Source organism: Corvus cornix, chromosome 14, assembly GCF_000738735.6.
Source record: "Corvus cornix cornix isolate S_Up_H32 chromosome 14, ASM73873v5, whole genome shotgun sequence".
NCBI lineage: Eukaryota > Metazoa > Chordata > Aves > Passeriformes > Corvidae > Corvus > Corvus cornix.
Window position 1 is genome coordinate 7250049 of NC_046344.1, and position 13797 is coordinate 7263845.

The 13797-nt window shown below is 50.8% G+C and overlaps 1 protein-coding gene across 2 annotated transcripts in view; it reads right to left on the bottom strand.

The window, feature by feature from the left end:
• Nucleotides 1–13797, bottom strand: part of CACNA1H (calcium voltage-gated channel subunit alpha1 H) — a 160140-nt gene that overhangs the window by 98406 nt on the left and 47937 nt on the right. For both annotated transcript variants that reach the window (XM_039560454.1, XM_039560453.1), the window contains exons 3-5: nt 10601–10712; nt 8813–8946; nt 4141–4238 (exon numbers count right to left, since the gene is read on the bottom strand). In XM_039560454.1, the coding sequence (XP_039416388.1) occupies nt 4141–4238; nt 8813–8946; nt 10601–10712 (344 nt within the window). The remainder of the gene's footprint in view (nt 1–4140; nt 4239–8812; nt 8947–10600; nt 10713–13797) is intronic.

Below are 13797 nucleotides of genomic sequence, written 5' to 3' on the forward strand. Positions count from 1 at the left end.
TTCATGGCACGGTGGGAATTGTGACTGCTGGCAAGGAGACCCGGCTGGCTTTGGAGGGATTTATCCCACTGAAATCCTCTTCCTGCCTGCCCATGTGGAGCCTTCTCTCCCTGAATATTCCCGGGATGTGCTCTCCATGAGCGATCCCACTGGATCCAGGCACTCACTGTTCCCCCAACAGATTCCATCGGCTTCTCCCGAGCTGTGCCTGACGCCTCTCCCGTTAATTCCATGGTGCTGAGCCTGGAATCTGCAGCCCTCGGGGGTGGGTGCTGGGAGCATCAGGGTCTCCAGGAGAGCGGTGTCCGTCCATCCCAGCATTCCCACCCACCCATCCCAGCATTCCCAGGCACTGCCGGCAGGAGCTGGGATCCCATCACACCGCTCCTTGTGTGGATTTGCCAGCGGAAATCCAAGGGAGCCAAATCCCAGGGAGCCAAGCGGGGCTGGAGCTGCCACCACCCTGTCAGGCGGCACGAGGGCATCCGCCAGCCTGGCCAAGAATTTCCAGCTAATTAATAATTAGGGATGAGTAACAATCTCTGCATCCAGAGCCTTCTGAGGTCTCCGTGCCCAGCTGGGCCTTGGCTCCGGCTCAATTCCAGCTGCTGGCGCCGGATCCTCTCCGGAGAAGAGGCAGCCTGTGCCAGCCACCCCATCCCTGTCCCTGTGCTGTCCCAGTGCCACCCTGAGGGAAGGGACGGAGCAAATTCCATCCTCTGGAGCTGCAGAGGAGGCAGAGGGGGTTTGGGATTCCTGGTGTTTATTCCCAATGTGTCCCATCACACAATCACGGAATACCCCGAGCGGGAAGGGACACACCAGCATCATCAAATCCCACTCCCGGCCCTGCCCAGGAGCAAATCCAACATTTTCCTTGCAAATCCATCTTTGGAAAACAGAACTCACTCAATTCCCATTGGAAAGACGATGCTGGGATCTTCTCCCGTTTTTTCCTCCCCACTCTCCCTGATATCCTCCCTCTTTTTTCCAAAAATGGGTAAAATTTCTCTCCCTGTGCCAGACAATTTTTTCCTGCTCAGCTCCTTTTGGAATTTGGGGTTGTTCATCCTGGAGATGGAATCCAGCTGTTCTCCAGCCACTCCATGGGGTGTCGAGTGTGCCATGGGAAAAGAGCAGCACCGGGGCTGAACCAAGGAGCGGGATTTTCATTCCCATTCCGTGGGATGCCTGGTTGAAACCACACAGCAGGAAAATAGAAATGAAAAGGAGAATAAAAATTAAAAAATTAAAGAAAAAAGATTTTAAAATAAATTAAAACTAAAAAATAGAAGTAAAAATAAAAATTAATAAAAAGAAAAGTAAAAATAAAAATAAAACCAATGAAAATGAAAATGAAAATAAAAATGAAAATAAAAATTAAAAAGAAATGAAAATAATAATAATAAAAATTAAAATTAATTTTAAAAAATAAAAGTAAAAGTAAAAATAAACAAAAAAGAAAATAAAAATGAAAATACAAATTTAAAAATTTAAAAAACCTAAAAATAAATAAAAATAAAAATAAATAAAAATAAAGGTAAAAATAAAACCAAAAATGAAAATTAAAAAAAATTAAATTAAAATTAAATTAAAAAAATAAAAGTAAAAATAAAAATAAATGAAAAGAAAAATGAAAAGAAAAAGAAAATACAATTATTAATAAAAATAAAGATAAAAATGAAAAATAAATAAAACTAAAACTAATAAAAATAAAGACGAAAATTAACAAGAAAACATGAAAATTAAAATAAAAATATCAAAAATAGAAATAAAAAAATAGACAATTTTAAAAAATAAAACAAAAATATTTAAAAAACCCCAGTGAGCACTTCTGAAAAAATATCCACGACTCCAAGCCCCTGGCGAGTGTATGAATTGCAGGAATTCTGTTTTTCCGGTGCTTTGGAAGGAAGAATTCCTACCAGAAATGATGTTTTTATTGGCCACGGTTCTTCTTTCTGCCCAGACGAAATCATCCCGGGGGTGAATTTATGGTGCCTGGAAGCAACGAGCTGACAGTGCTGGCTGGATCCCAGGAAGAGCCCAGGAATCCCAGGGATGAATCTCCAGGCTGGTTCTCCCTCTTTCCCTGGATTTAATGCCGGGTCCATCTCTTCTGAGCCACCTGGGAATTTTATCTGCTCCACATCCTTGTGGAAAATCCCATTCCCAACTCCCAGAGCTGCGAATGGCATGGATGGGGCTGCGCTGTTGCCACTGCTCGGATGTGCTGGAATTCCAAGGAAATCCCTTGGATGAGCTGTGCCATCCCCATGGATGAAAGGCTGAAAATGTAGCCACAAAAATCCAGGGATGTCCCCATCCCTTCTCCACAGGTTCTGGAATATATCGATCTGAAACAGCAAAATTCCCGAGGTTCCAGGTGCATGGGGTTGGTGTCTCCCAGACAAGTGGAGGCTCCAGGAACGGGGATATTTCTGGGAATAATTTCTAGGAATCCTAATCCTGGCGCTTGCTCAGGGCTCGGGTGGTGGTGTCAGCCCAGGCCAGGTGCTCCTCAGGCACCTCCACTCCAAACTCGCTGGATTTTATCCCATGGAATATTAACCGAACAATGGGGTATTTTCTATCACCTGTCTGTTGGAAAAATGTGCAAATCCCATGGGAAGTGCAGTGAAAACAGCCTGGAAGGCTCATTCCACGTCGGAGCTAAGGGAGACAAGCGTGAGAGCAAAATTCCACCTAAAGCTGGAGTTGTTTGGATCCCTGGAGCTCGGTGTAAATCCTTAAATTCCCCTGGCTGCTGCCCTCAGCCCAGCTGATCCCAGCTTGAGATTCCCACTATTCCATGCGAGCACTGTGAGGGGTTTTGTGGATTTGAAGGAGTTCAGAGGGAGCCTGATCCTCATCCCGGCCTGGAGCTCTCTGAGCCCAGCCGGTGCCAGGGTCCCTCTGCTCCACCCCATTGCAGCGAGGTCCCAAATCCCAGAGGGAAACTTCCCTGGAGCTCCGAATCCCAGAGGGAAGCTCCGTGTTGTGCTTTTCCAAAACCCTGGCAACAAAAGCCCGTTAGGAAAACGAAGCTCCAAAGGGTTCCGTGGCTCTTTTCCGCCTCTCCTTTTTTCGGTCTTGTTTTTCCCTCAGGATGTCACTGTGGAATTCGCTGCTTTTATTCCTTGTTTTCCAGAAAAATCCTGTGGAATTGGAGTTCGGAGAGAAACTCCCGAGGCTCCTGGGTATAAACATCCATCTGCTCCCTCACATTTTCCCCGGAGGGCCTGGAATCGAACTCCTTCTGGGGGAGGTTGTTTGGCTGTCCCTGGATGTGCTGACAAGGAATCCAGGCAGGATGTGGGGCTGGATCACCCCAAGTGCTTTCCAAAAGCACGGGAAAAATCCCTTTTCCCTTTCTGTGAGGATCCCTGTGATTTCCGTACAATGCTGCTGCATTTGAATTGGAGTGGATTTGGGTTGGGAACGGCTGGAATTGCTGTGCAATGAGCACCTTGTGCGGGATGGCTCAGCAGCTGGCAGATTCCAGCGGGGAATTATTCCAGCGGTGTGCCTCGGCTTTCAAATTGGATTTAGAAGCCAAGCAGCTGAAGCCACTTGAAAACGGATTTAGGAGCCACTTGAACTTCCTATCGAGGATGATCCCAATTTTGCTCCACACGGAGCAAACCCTCTGTGGGGTTTTAGCAGCAAGGGAGGCTCCTGAGCTGCTAATCCCGAACATAAAGTCATGGAAAGACCTTAAATCGCCGAGGAGGGAAAATGAACCCAGCAGGGCAAGAAGATCCCTCTTGGAAGTGACCTTTTCCCTTCCGTTGGAGAAACACTGTTTACTTTACACCACGAGCAGAGCTGTTTTCCTCAGAAAAGCCACAAAAACGTTGGAAAACAGCCCCGAGGGTCAATTCCCTGCTCCCTTGGCCTTTCCTAACACCAATTACGAGGATGACGAGCTCTAACTCGCCATTAAAAACTCAAATCAATTAATTTCCTCTCAGTAGCAGGGGAGCAGATTCCACAAAGCAGAGAGCCAGGTGGGGTGGGGTTATCCCCATGCTTTCCCAGTTTTCCCAGACCAAACTCAGAAATCCAGGTGGGGTGGGGTTATTCCCATGCTTTCCCAGTTTTCCCAGACTGAGCCGTGCCCGGGATGGTGTCACTTACTTGGGACCCTGTTGATGGCCCGCAGTGGCCGCAGGACGCGGACGGTGCGGATGGCGGAGAGGCTCACGTTGTGTCCATCCAGGGAATATTCCATCATCCTGCAGGGAAAACAGGAAAGGGGTCAGGATGGGGATGCTCTGGCTTGGCATGGAATTGGGGTCAGGAAAAGCTTTGCTGCCTGCAAGCCCAGGGGTGCAAATCCGCCCACTCTGTGTTTCCAGTTTTTCCAGTGGATGCAATTCCATGTGCCTGGGAGTGTCCCAGGCCAGGTTGGATGGGGTTTGGAGCAACCTGGGATAGGGAAGGTGTCCCTGCCCATGGCAGGAGTGGGATGGGATGAGCTTTAAGGTTCCTTCCAACCTTTACCGTCAGCACAGGGAACACTTTGGAAAGCAGGATTTTCCTCTCAGGATATGAAGGAACATCCAAGGACACTGGAGAGGGAATCTTCAGCAGGAATTGTGGGGACAAGGCAAGGGGGAATGGGTTCACACTGAAAGTGGGGAAATTTAGGTTGGATATTTGGAAGGAATTCTTTCCTGTGAGGGTGGAGAGGCCCTGGTATGGATTCTCAGAGAAGATGGGGCTGCCCCTGGATCACCAGAAGTGTCCAAGGCCAGGTTGGATGGGGCTTGGAGCAACCTGGGATAGGGAAGGTGTCCCTGCCATAAGATGATCTTTAAGGTCCCTTCCAACCCAACCCATTCCATGATTCCCTGAATTTGCAGGACAAGGAGCTGCACCCCAGCTTTTCTCTCCCACCGTGACCAAACCTGAATCTCCAACAAACAAACAACGCACAAATAATTTAATTCCATTTGAGCCTTCCGAATGAAGACCATTTCCTTCTTCATTCTTCCTCCCCATTCCCCCAAAACATTTCTGGGAAGGACCTGGAGTCAGTTTTCCTTCTCTTTCCCATCCATGGGTGGCAAACGTGTGCAGAGTTGTTGTTTTAATGGGGTTATGGCCACTTAGCCTGGCTGGAATTACAATTTATGGCTTTCACTCCAGGGGAACGCTTGGAAATACATCCCAAATCCCTCCTGTTCCAAGAACACAACAGCATCCAAAGCATCCCTGCAAGGGAGCTGTTGGATCCCATGGAAAAAGAGGTTTTGCTTTGGGTTTCCAAAGAAACAAACAGATACGGAAGGCCAGAGGCAAGTCCGAGCCGAGCTGCTGCACCCGGGCACTTGGGAAGGGTCAGTGGGAAGAGATTTCCAATGGAATCTGCAGCCAGGATGGAGCAAAGTCCATCAAAAATCCACAGCCAGAGGGCTGAAGGAGCAGCAGGACGGATTTGCGCCATCAGCAGACGGAATTCTGGGATCCTGCCAGCCTTGCTCCCGTTCCTCCCTGCCCACGTGTCCCAGCTGGGTGCTGCCGGAGCCTTCCTGACCTGTTGGAATCTCTGCCCGGCTCTCCACGGTTTAATTGGGAATATCTGGCTCTCCTGAGGTTTCCCACTCTGCTGGCCGTGTCCTGCAGCTCTTTGAGGTCACCCCTGGCATCTCACTGACGTGACTTTGCCTCTTACCCTCAATTTGCCGTGCAAAATTCCTGATGATTTGGAGCTGTTTTGGTGATCAACTTCCAAAGATTTTTTCTCCTGGGGGAAGGAGCAAGTCTTTATAAATCAGAAGCTTGTCCATAGGAACTGAGCCAAAACCGAGGAACAGGAGCCACTGAGGACATGGCTGAGTGGTGAAATTGGTGGTGGGGCTGGGTTGATCCATTCTAATCTTAATAATTCCATGATTCCGAGGGCTTGAAACCCCAGCATGGCACAAAGCCAGGGCTTCCATCTGCCGTGTGCTTGCGAAGCTGGAGCAGAGCACTGGGAAGCCTCAGGAAGGACCACACAGAGGGAAAACCTTGGAAATGCCCGTTCCCACCTGCAGGGAGGGATCTGGAGCCAGCTCCAGGTGTTGGCTCCAAATTCCTTGTGGGAGTTGTCCAAGTGGGGTTTAAAGTCCCTGAAGTGCCAATGCCAAGCCCGGCTCTGTTCGCTGGTGTGGGCCCAGCTCAGCACAGCCCGGAGTTATCCAGAGGCTGAGGGAGGGAATCTGAGCGTAACTGATTCCAGTGGGGAACTCCTCATGGAGTGGAAAAGGAGCAGGGAATGCTCCAGGGGGAGCTGGGTTTGTCCTCCAGGAAGCACATCCATAATTAGCAAATTAACGGGACAACTCCCAGGGCCTCACTTTCACTTGGCCCTCGGAGTGGAGCTGATGAAAGATGGATAATCCAAGATCTGAGTTCTGATCCCAGTAGTTTGGCTTTCCAGGATACTCCATTGAGGATTTGAAGGAAACACTCAGGGGGATCCACGTTGCCCACCGAAGCCGTGATGGATCCCAGACTGGACTCCCTCCAAGCAGTGAAATTATTGGAAACCTCCATGGAAAAGCCAAAGATTTCTTCGCAAGGCCAAGTGTGGGGTCCTGTCCTCAGATCCCACCTGTAGATCAAGAATCTCTTGGGAATGCCCCACAGAAACCACTGGAGATGGGAATTTTGGATGGATTGGCACTTGATAGGTGATTCCCTACCCTGAAAAACAGGAGGCACAAGGCTTTGGGATGTCTTGTGCCATCAACAGCTTCCAAACCTTCAGCTGTCGGATCCAAGGCATATCCTGGGAGCTTGGGATGTCTCCAGGGACGGGATGCACCAGGAACCTCTTGATTTCAGCTCTCCTGATGCCAGGGAAACGCTTTCAACTCGGCTGCTGGGCAGACAGAGAGGCTGTGAGTTCCGCTGGGCTTGAAATTTTCCAGGGAACATTTCTCAGGCGAGGAAAACATGAAAGGACTCCGGGAGCTGGGAGGAACTTCAGACATGATCTGTGCTGGAGGCAGGAGCTGTGTTTATTTTGTAGCTTCCCTGCTCCCTTTGGAGCTGCTGCTGAGGCAAATCAGCTCCTCTGAGGAGGCAGAACAGGCAGATGAAGTGCTGCCCATCACTTGTTTCCCTTCTTATCCCAAAAAACCTCGGAATAACTTCAGCACATCCATCCCCTCGCTGGAAAAAGCCTTGTCATTCCAGGGGGGAGTTCCCTGCTAAAAACAGCTCCAGGTTTAGGAGGATTGAAGGGTGGGGGCTTCTCCTCCCCCAGGGGTGCTCCCAGCTCCAGCTTTTCTTTGGGGAGATGGGAAATCATATCCCAGGTACGGCTCAAATCCACCAAAACCAGCTGGAGATAGCCCAGGATCAGCCAGGGAAGGGGATTTTCTTCTTCCTATCTCCAGCCTGAGTAATGCCACACCTGCAGCAGCGCCTCCTGCTGATTTCATCCTCCTCAAACATATCCCAGCCATGGAAGGTGAGGAAAAACCTTGGAAAACTCCCAAATGGCCTCACCAGCCACTTTCCCCCTCATTCCAACAGCAAAATTCCTGCTCCAAAGCTGCCCCTGAGGACAAGCAGAGGGCTCAGCCCTTCTGCCTCCATGGGGTCCTCCAGTCCTGGGGTGGGGGCATCTCTGAGGAGCTGGGGATTTTCTGCTCATCCTCAGGAGAGCTCATCCCGCATATCCAGTGCGGAAAAACACCCTCAGCATGTTGGTTACAGGTGGCAGAATCCCGATCCCGAGTGTTCCCTGCTCTTCCTCTACCACTCTTCCCTTAAACACTGCAGCAGCTTTATAGGAAAGCGTAATTAAGGAAAAAATAATTAATAATAAGGGTTTGTTTTTTTGCTGTCCCTGATGTTCCTTCCCGGGCTGGAACTGCACCTGAGTTCCGAGGAAGCGCCGCTCAGGAGAGCTCATGTTTTATTCAGAGCACTAAAACCATCCCTAATTGTATTCCAGACAAATAACACGGAGCACAACAAAACCCCATTAGTGCAGGGAAGATGGCCCAGCACTAATGGAAGGGGGAAAATGCCCCAACATATTCCAAGGATGTTTTAATTAACCCCAGGTCGGTCATTAGGAACGCAGGAACGCAGAAGTCAGGCAGTAATTAAAGCTTTCCGTCCCTTCCCAGGATGTACGGAGCAGGTAGGAGAGCCCGGGGTATCCAAAGCCATTTATTTATTGGGGGGAAAAAAAAAGTCTGAGCTTTGCCAAGGTTTTACTCCGCTCCGTTATTCCCTGTGGGAGAGAGGGAAGTGGTGTCAAAAGCAACAGGATCTTCCTTGGAGCTGTTTATTAACACATCCTGCACAAACCAGCAGCTGGGGGAGAGGGAATGAATCCAGGAGGAATTGAAGAAAAACCAGGAGGAGTTTACAGGAGGCTTGGAATTTGGGTTAACTCCTGGTCAGCTTTTCCCCCTGGGATTTCAACCTTCTTAGTGGGAGTTTGGGGCTGTTGTTCTCCTTGTTTGCCCCATTCCTGCCTCACTCCGAGGGTGGTACAGGGTAGGAATGGGGCTGAGCTGCTCTGGGGGTTTTATTTGGAGACAACAGCACCGGGACATGTGGATCAGCTCAGGATGCGTTGATCTGACGGACATGAAAGGATTGCTACAAAAACCCCACAGCTCTGCCCGATACTTACAACTCACCCCAAACCCAGCATGGTTTTGGGGTGGGGATTAAAAGGTCTGACTTGGGAGGTTCTGCCTCCCCAGGCATTCTGAAAACCAGCCAGGACAAGGCACGGATGTGGCTCGCTGGGATTTTCCTGCTCTCAGGATAAAGGGATGAGGCGGTTACTGACCCTGCCATGACGATGAAGAAGTCCAGGCGATTCCAGGTGTCCCCAAGGTAACACTTCTGCCCGAAGATGCCCAGGGCCACCATCTTGATGACCATTTCCACGGCAAAGAAGGCGAAGATGAAGTCGTCAAACGCCTGGAGAGCGGGAAAAGAGGATTTGAGTCAGTCCTGCTGTGCTCGGAGAGGGAGCAATCCGAGCGCTCCCACCACGGGGACATTCCATGTTCCCTTCACCAAAGTGCCACCTACCAACCCCAAAATCAAAGCTGCAGGGTGGTGGCACCCCCTGGCACAGCTCCTGGCTCATTCCAGGGCTTGGGAAGTGCCCCCAGCTTCTGCTCGTCCACACGAGGATGTCACAGGGCTGGAGCTCTTCGGCTCCGGAGCCAGGCTGGGAGAGCTGGGAATGTTCACCTGGAGAAGGGAAGGCTCCAGGGAAACCTCAGAGCTCCTTCCAAGGCCTAAAGGGGCTCCAGGAGAGCTGAAGAGGAATTTGTCTTTATGAACCAACTTTCCCTTAAGAAACTACACAGGAATTTTGCTCCATAATTTCAGTTCAATTACTGGTACCCAAACGCCTCCATAACGAAGTTCAGGCTTTTCCACCTCATGTTCCACCCTCCAATCCCTCCTGCAGGCTGGGACAAAGCAGGGATAATGGGGATTTTCCAGCCCTTTCCTGCCTAAAACCTGTCAGGAAGTGTCCAAGGCCAGGTTGGATGGGGTTTGGAGCAACCTGGGATAGGGAAGGCGTCCCTGCCCATGGCAGAGGTGGAATGGGATAAGCTTTAAGGTCCCTTCCAACCAGTTTGGGATTCCATGGAGGATCCCAGTGGCCTTCCCGTATGGCTGGAACATCCCGAGGGAAGGAAAGCAGCAGCTCCATGCGGGATCCAAAGGAGCCAAGCTTGTCCCACCAGCACATCGGTGATCCAGGGTCGATGTCACGTGCTGGGAACGAGGGAAGTCATTCCCAGCTTGTGGAATGTGCGGGAAGCCAAGGAGCTGCCCACACAGCAGATGCCCGGGATGTGCTTCCAAAGCTGCTCCGGCGGGCAGATGGCAGCGAGGGGATGCCGGGAGGCAGCAGGGAGGGACGAGGGTCAGGCCTGATGTCCCCTGAGCTCGGGGTGGCCAACGGGGCTGGGGGCTCTGGAAGGGGGAGAATTCCCAAATCCACTTCTCCTGGCATGTGGAGGAGAGCAGGGATGGGCTCATCCCATGTTTTTTGCTCATGGAGAAGGGAACGGAGTGACAAAGGCAGTCCCTGGTGCCACACTGCACGGAGCAATCCCAGCAGGAGCTGGCTGGAATGGAACCGACGGAGGGGAGGGAGAGATTCCCCCTCATGGCGTTGGTTGTGGAATCATGGAATGGTTTGGGTTGGGAAGGACCTCAAAGCTCATCCAGTGCCACCCCAGCCAAGGGCAGGGACACCTTCCATAGACCAGCGTGCTACAAGCCCCGTCCAAGCTGGCCTTGGACACTTCCAGGGCTGGGAGTGCAGGAGTTCTGTGGTGTCCAAGGAATCCAGTGGGATCTGGCTTCCCGCTTCTGAGCCCCCCTGCCCTTGTTAAGGAGGGACAGAAAGGATCTTGTTGGGACAGGCCCAAATTAGGCCTCACCCAAAGCAGAACCCACACAGGCCAGGCTTTGCACGCCTCGGCCTATTGGAAAACCCATCCCTGCGGGAAAGCTTTTCCCGTGGAAAAGGAACACGATGGGGCTCCCATCTCCCAGAGCAGCCACCCCCTGCGTCCCACAAATCGCAGGGATGAGGGATCCTCACCTCCAGGATGGTGCAGCGCTCCGACTGGCATTCCACGTCCTCGCAGGGCTGGAACATGCCCAGGGTGACGCAGTTGAGCAGGATCACCAGCATGCTCACGTGCTCGAACCAGGTGCCACCGGCGTTAAGGACAGCACAGCTTTGCGAGGGGAGAGCCCAGGCAACGTCCCATGGACACATCCAAACCCTCCTCCCATCCCAGCCCTTTCTCCCGGGTTTTTCCCAGCTCCCATTCCCGAGTTTTAGCAGGGAATCACCCCACATCAAGAGAGCAGCACCAGAACGGTGCCCGGTTCCTTGCTGCCATCCTGCTCTCCTTGTTTCCCTCTGGAGTTGTGGGGATGAGGTTCTCTCATTCCAACCCAATTCCCGCATCTCGAGGAGGGACAGATTCCACATCCTGATGGACGAAGGGAAAACAGAGCCAAGCTGGTGGGGCCAAGGATGGGAATGTTGGGATTCAGGATCATGAGTGCACAGAAAAGAAGGAAAGGGCTCCCAGTTGGAGTCTCCAGTCTTTAAAAAAACCCCGTCTTCCTTACGGGATCCACCAGCACTCAATTAACCGATAATTAATTGATCTAAGTAGGAAGTGGTGATTTGCATCAGTGCAAAATAGGCCCAAAGTTGCTGTTTGCAATTAAAAATCCCACAAAAAGACAGAATAATTCCATAAATTGAGCGGGAACGAGAGAACTGTTCCCAGGGAAAATAACTGAAAACATCTGGATGGGAATAAATGTTCTTTGCTTCCAAAGCCACACGTGGGGGAGGCAGAGAGAAGCACAGGCACTGAATTGTTTCTGATAACAGCAATTCTCTTTGGGAACCTGGATAAAAAACCCTTCCGTGTTGATTCCTTAGGAATATTTTATCCAGGATTTTATCAGTTCGCGATAAAATTTATTCTTTTTCCAGGGCTTCAGTCTCAAACTGGTTTTGCCCATTCTTATTTATCCAGAAGGGGGGAAAAAAGGTAAAATCAGTGGGGTCAAATCCTGCAGATCCCTAAAACCTGATCCCAATCCAGTTCTCGTTTTAGAGGGGCTTTAATTGGAAAATTCCAAGCTGGGAAAACCTTGGAGAGGGGAATGAACAGGGCAAACTTGGAAACACGCTTGTCTAAGATGGAAATAAATGTAGGAAATCAGAGAAATAAAGGAAATAAAATTCCAGTCCCCACGGGAGTGAAGCAGGAGAAGCTCCTGATGGGATTTTTCCATCAGGAAAATTCCCATGCTGCAATTCCAATGTTGGTTTAATTTCTCCCTCCCTCCAATGATTTCTTCCTGATTTTTCCCATCTTTAGGAGCTGTTTGGATGCTCTTCCCTCTTCCCTGACTGGAAGCACAGGGACAATCCCGCCCCAAATCAGACCCAAAAAACCCCAACCACGGCCACTCCCAATATTTGCATGGAGTGGTGGGATCCATGTGAAATTCCCTATAAACAGGGCTCCCGTGCTATTCCCAAGCCTCCTGTGACATTCCCAGGGCTCCTGCAGTTGCATAAATTTCCTTTATTATATTTGCAGGGATTCCCCCCCCCCCCCTTTAAAGTCCCCAAAATCGGAGCCTGTGGATTTGGAACCATTCAAAGGCTCTGCTCAGCTCCCCGGAGCTTTGATCAGGTGCTTTGCTCATCCCACCTCCAAAAAATTCATTTTTTTCCGTCTTCCAACTGATTTAAAAGTGCTTTTTATGGCTAAATAATCACCAGCAGGAGAAGAATCGTCCCTGGATTTGAAATCAGTGCCTTAATTCCTTAAAAACAGGCAGAGCCAGCTCCATCCCTGTGACTCCAAAGCTGGAATTTGGGGGGTTTTAGGGTGGCAGAGGAGTGGTTTGGATTTTCCAAGAGAAAAAGGAAGGCTCTGCCACAGGTTTGTGGTCATGGATGTTTGGAGGGGAAAGGAAAAGGGGGGAAGGAAAAGGGGGAAAGGGAAGGGGAAGGGGAAGGAGAAGGGGAAAAGGGAAAAGGGAAAAGGGAAGGGAAAGGGAAAGGGAAAGGGAAAGGGAAAGGGAAAGGGAATGGGAAAGGGAATGGGAAAGGGAATGGGAAAGGGAAAGGGAAAGGGGAAGGGAAAGGGGAAGGGAAAGGGAATGGGAAAGGGAATGGGAAAGGGAATGGGAAAGGGAAAGGGAAAGGGAAAGGGAAAGGGGAAGGGAAAGGGAATGGGAAAGGGAATGGGAAAGGGAATGGGAAAGGGAATGGGAAAGGGAAAGTTGTGCTGCCTTTGCAGAAAAGGCGGAAAAGGGGGAGGAAAACCCACTGTGGGAAGAGTTTTGCTCTGGATGGAGAACGGAGCAGAGGAGGGAAGCAGCTCCCGCTCAGGGCTCAGATTCCCAGGGATGCTCCCATCCTCCCTCAGCCCCTCCAGCCCAAATTCCCCTCCTGCACCTCCGGCTCCCTCACAGGCATTCAGCTCCTGCCCTATTTAGTTCCCATCGGATTAATGCCAGGGAAATCCCTAATTGGAGAGTGGGATTACTCCCAGAGCTCTGCCCTAATGGGGCCGAGCTCCCTCCCGGCAGAAATTGAAGGGAATTTCAGTTCACTGCCCCTTCCTTACCCCTGGATCTGCAGGAGCCTCAAAATCTGGGATTGAGTCCCTGATTTCCTGCTTTTCCAGAGCCCCCAAAAGCCATCCAGGCTCCAGCAGCCCCATGAAAATGTCCCAAAAACCCCCCCTCGGTGGGGGGGGGGTGATGCTGCTTGGCAGGGTGGGATTATGGAGCACATTCCCAGCGTCCTTCCTGGAGCCTGGAGCGGCTCGGAACATCCATTGAGGATGAAAATCCAGTTCTGGTAGGATGGGAAAACACCCGGAGGAGAAAAAGTGAGGAAAAGGTGAAAAAAATCCTGGAGCAGCACAAAGAGCAGGGAGGTGACTGGAGCCAGAATTCCCACAGAACATCCTTGTGGATGTTCCCACAGCAATTTTCCAGCTGTTTTCCAGCCAGGAGGTCAAGGAAGGTGAGGGATGGCACCCATCCTGCTGGCACCGGGATCCTCCGGGCAAATCCCCTAAAACCGTGACTCCGCAGAACCGGGAACGCGGCAGTTACCATGGCAACTCCCGACTCCTTGGAAGGGGAAGGATCCAAAAGGGGGATCCGGCAGAACGGCTGGAAACAGAGAGGACTGCAAAGGGTTTGCTCCGTATTTCCCTCTCTGGCAGAAATTCCAGGGAAAAG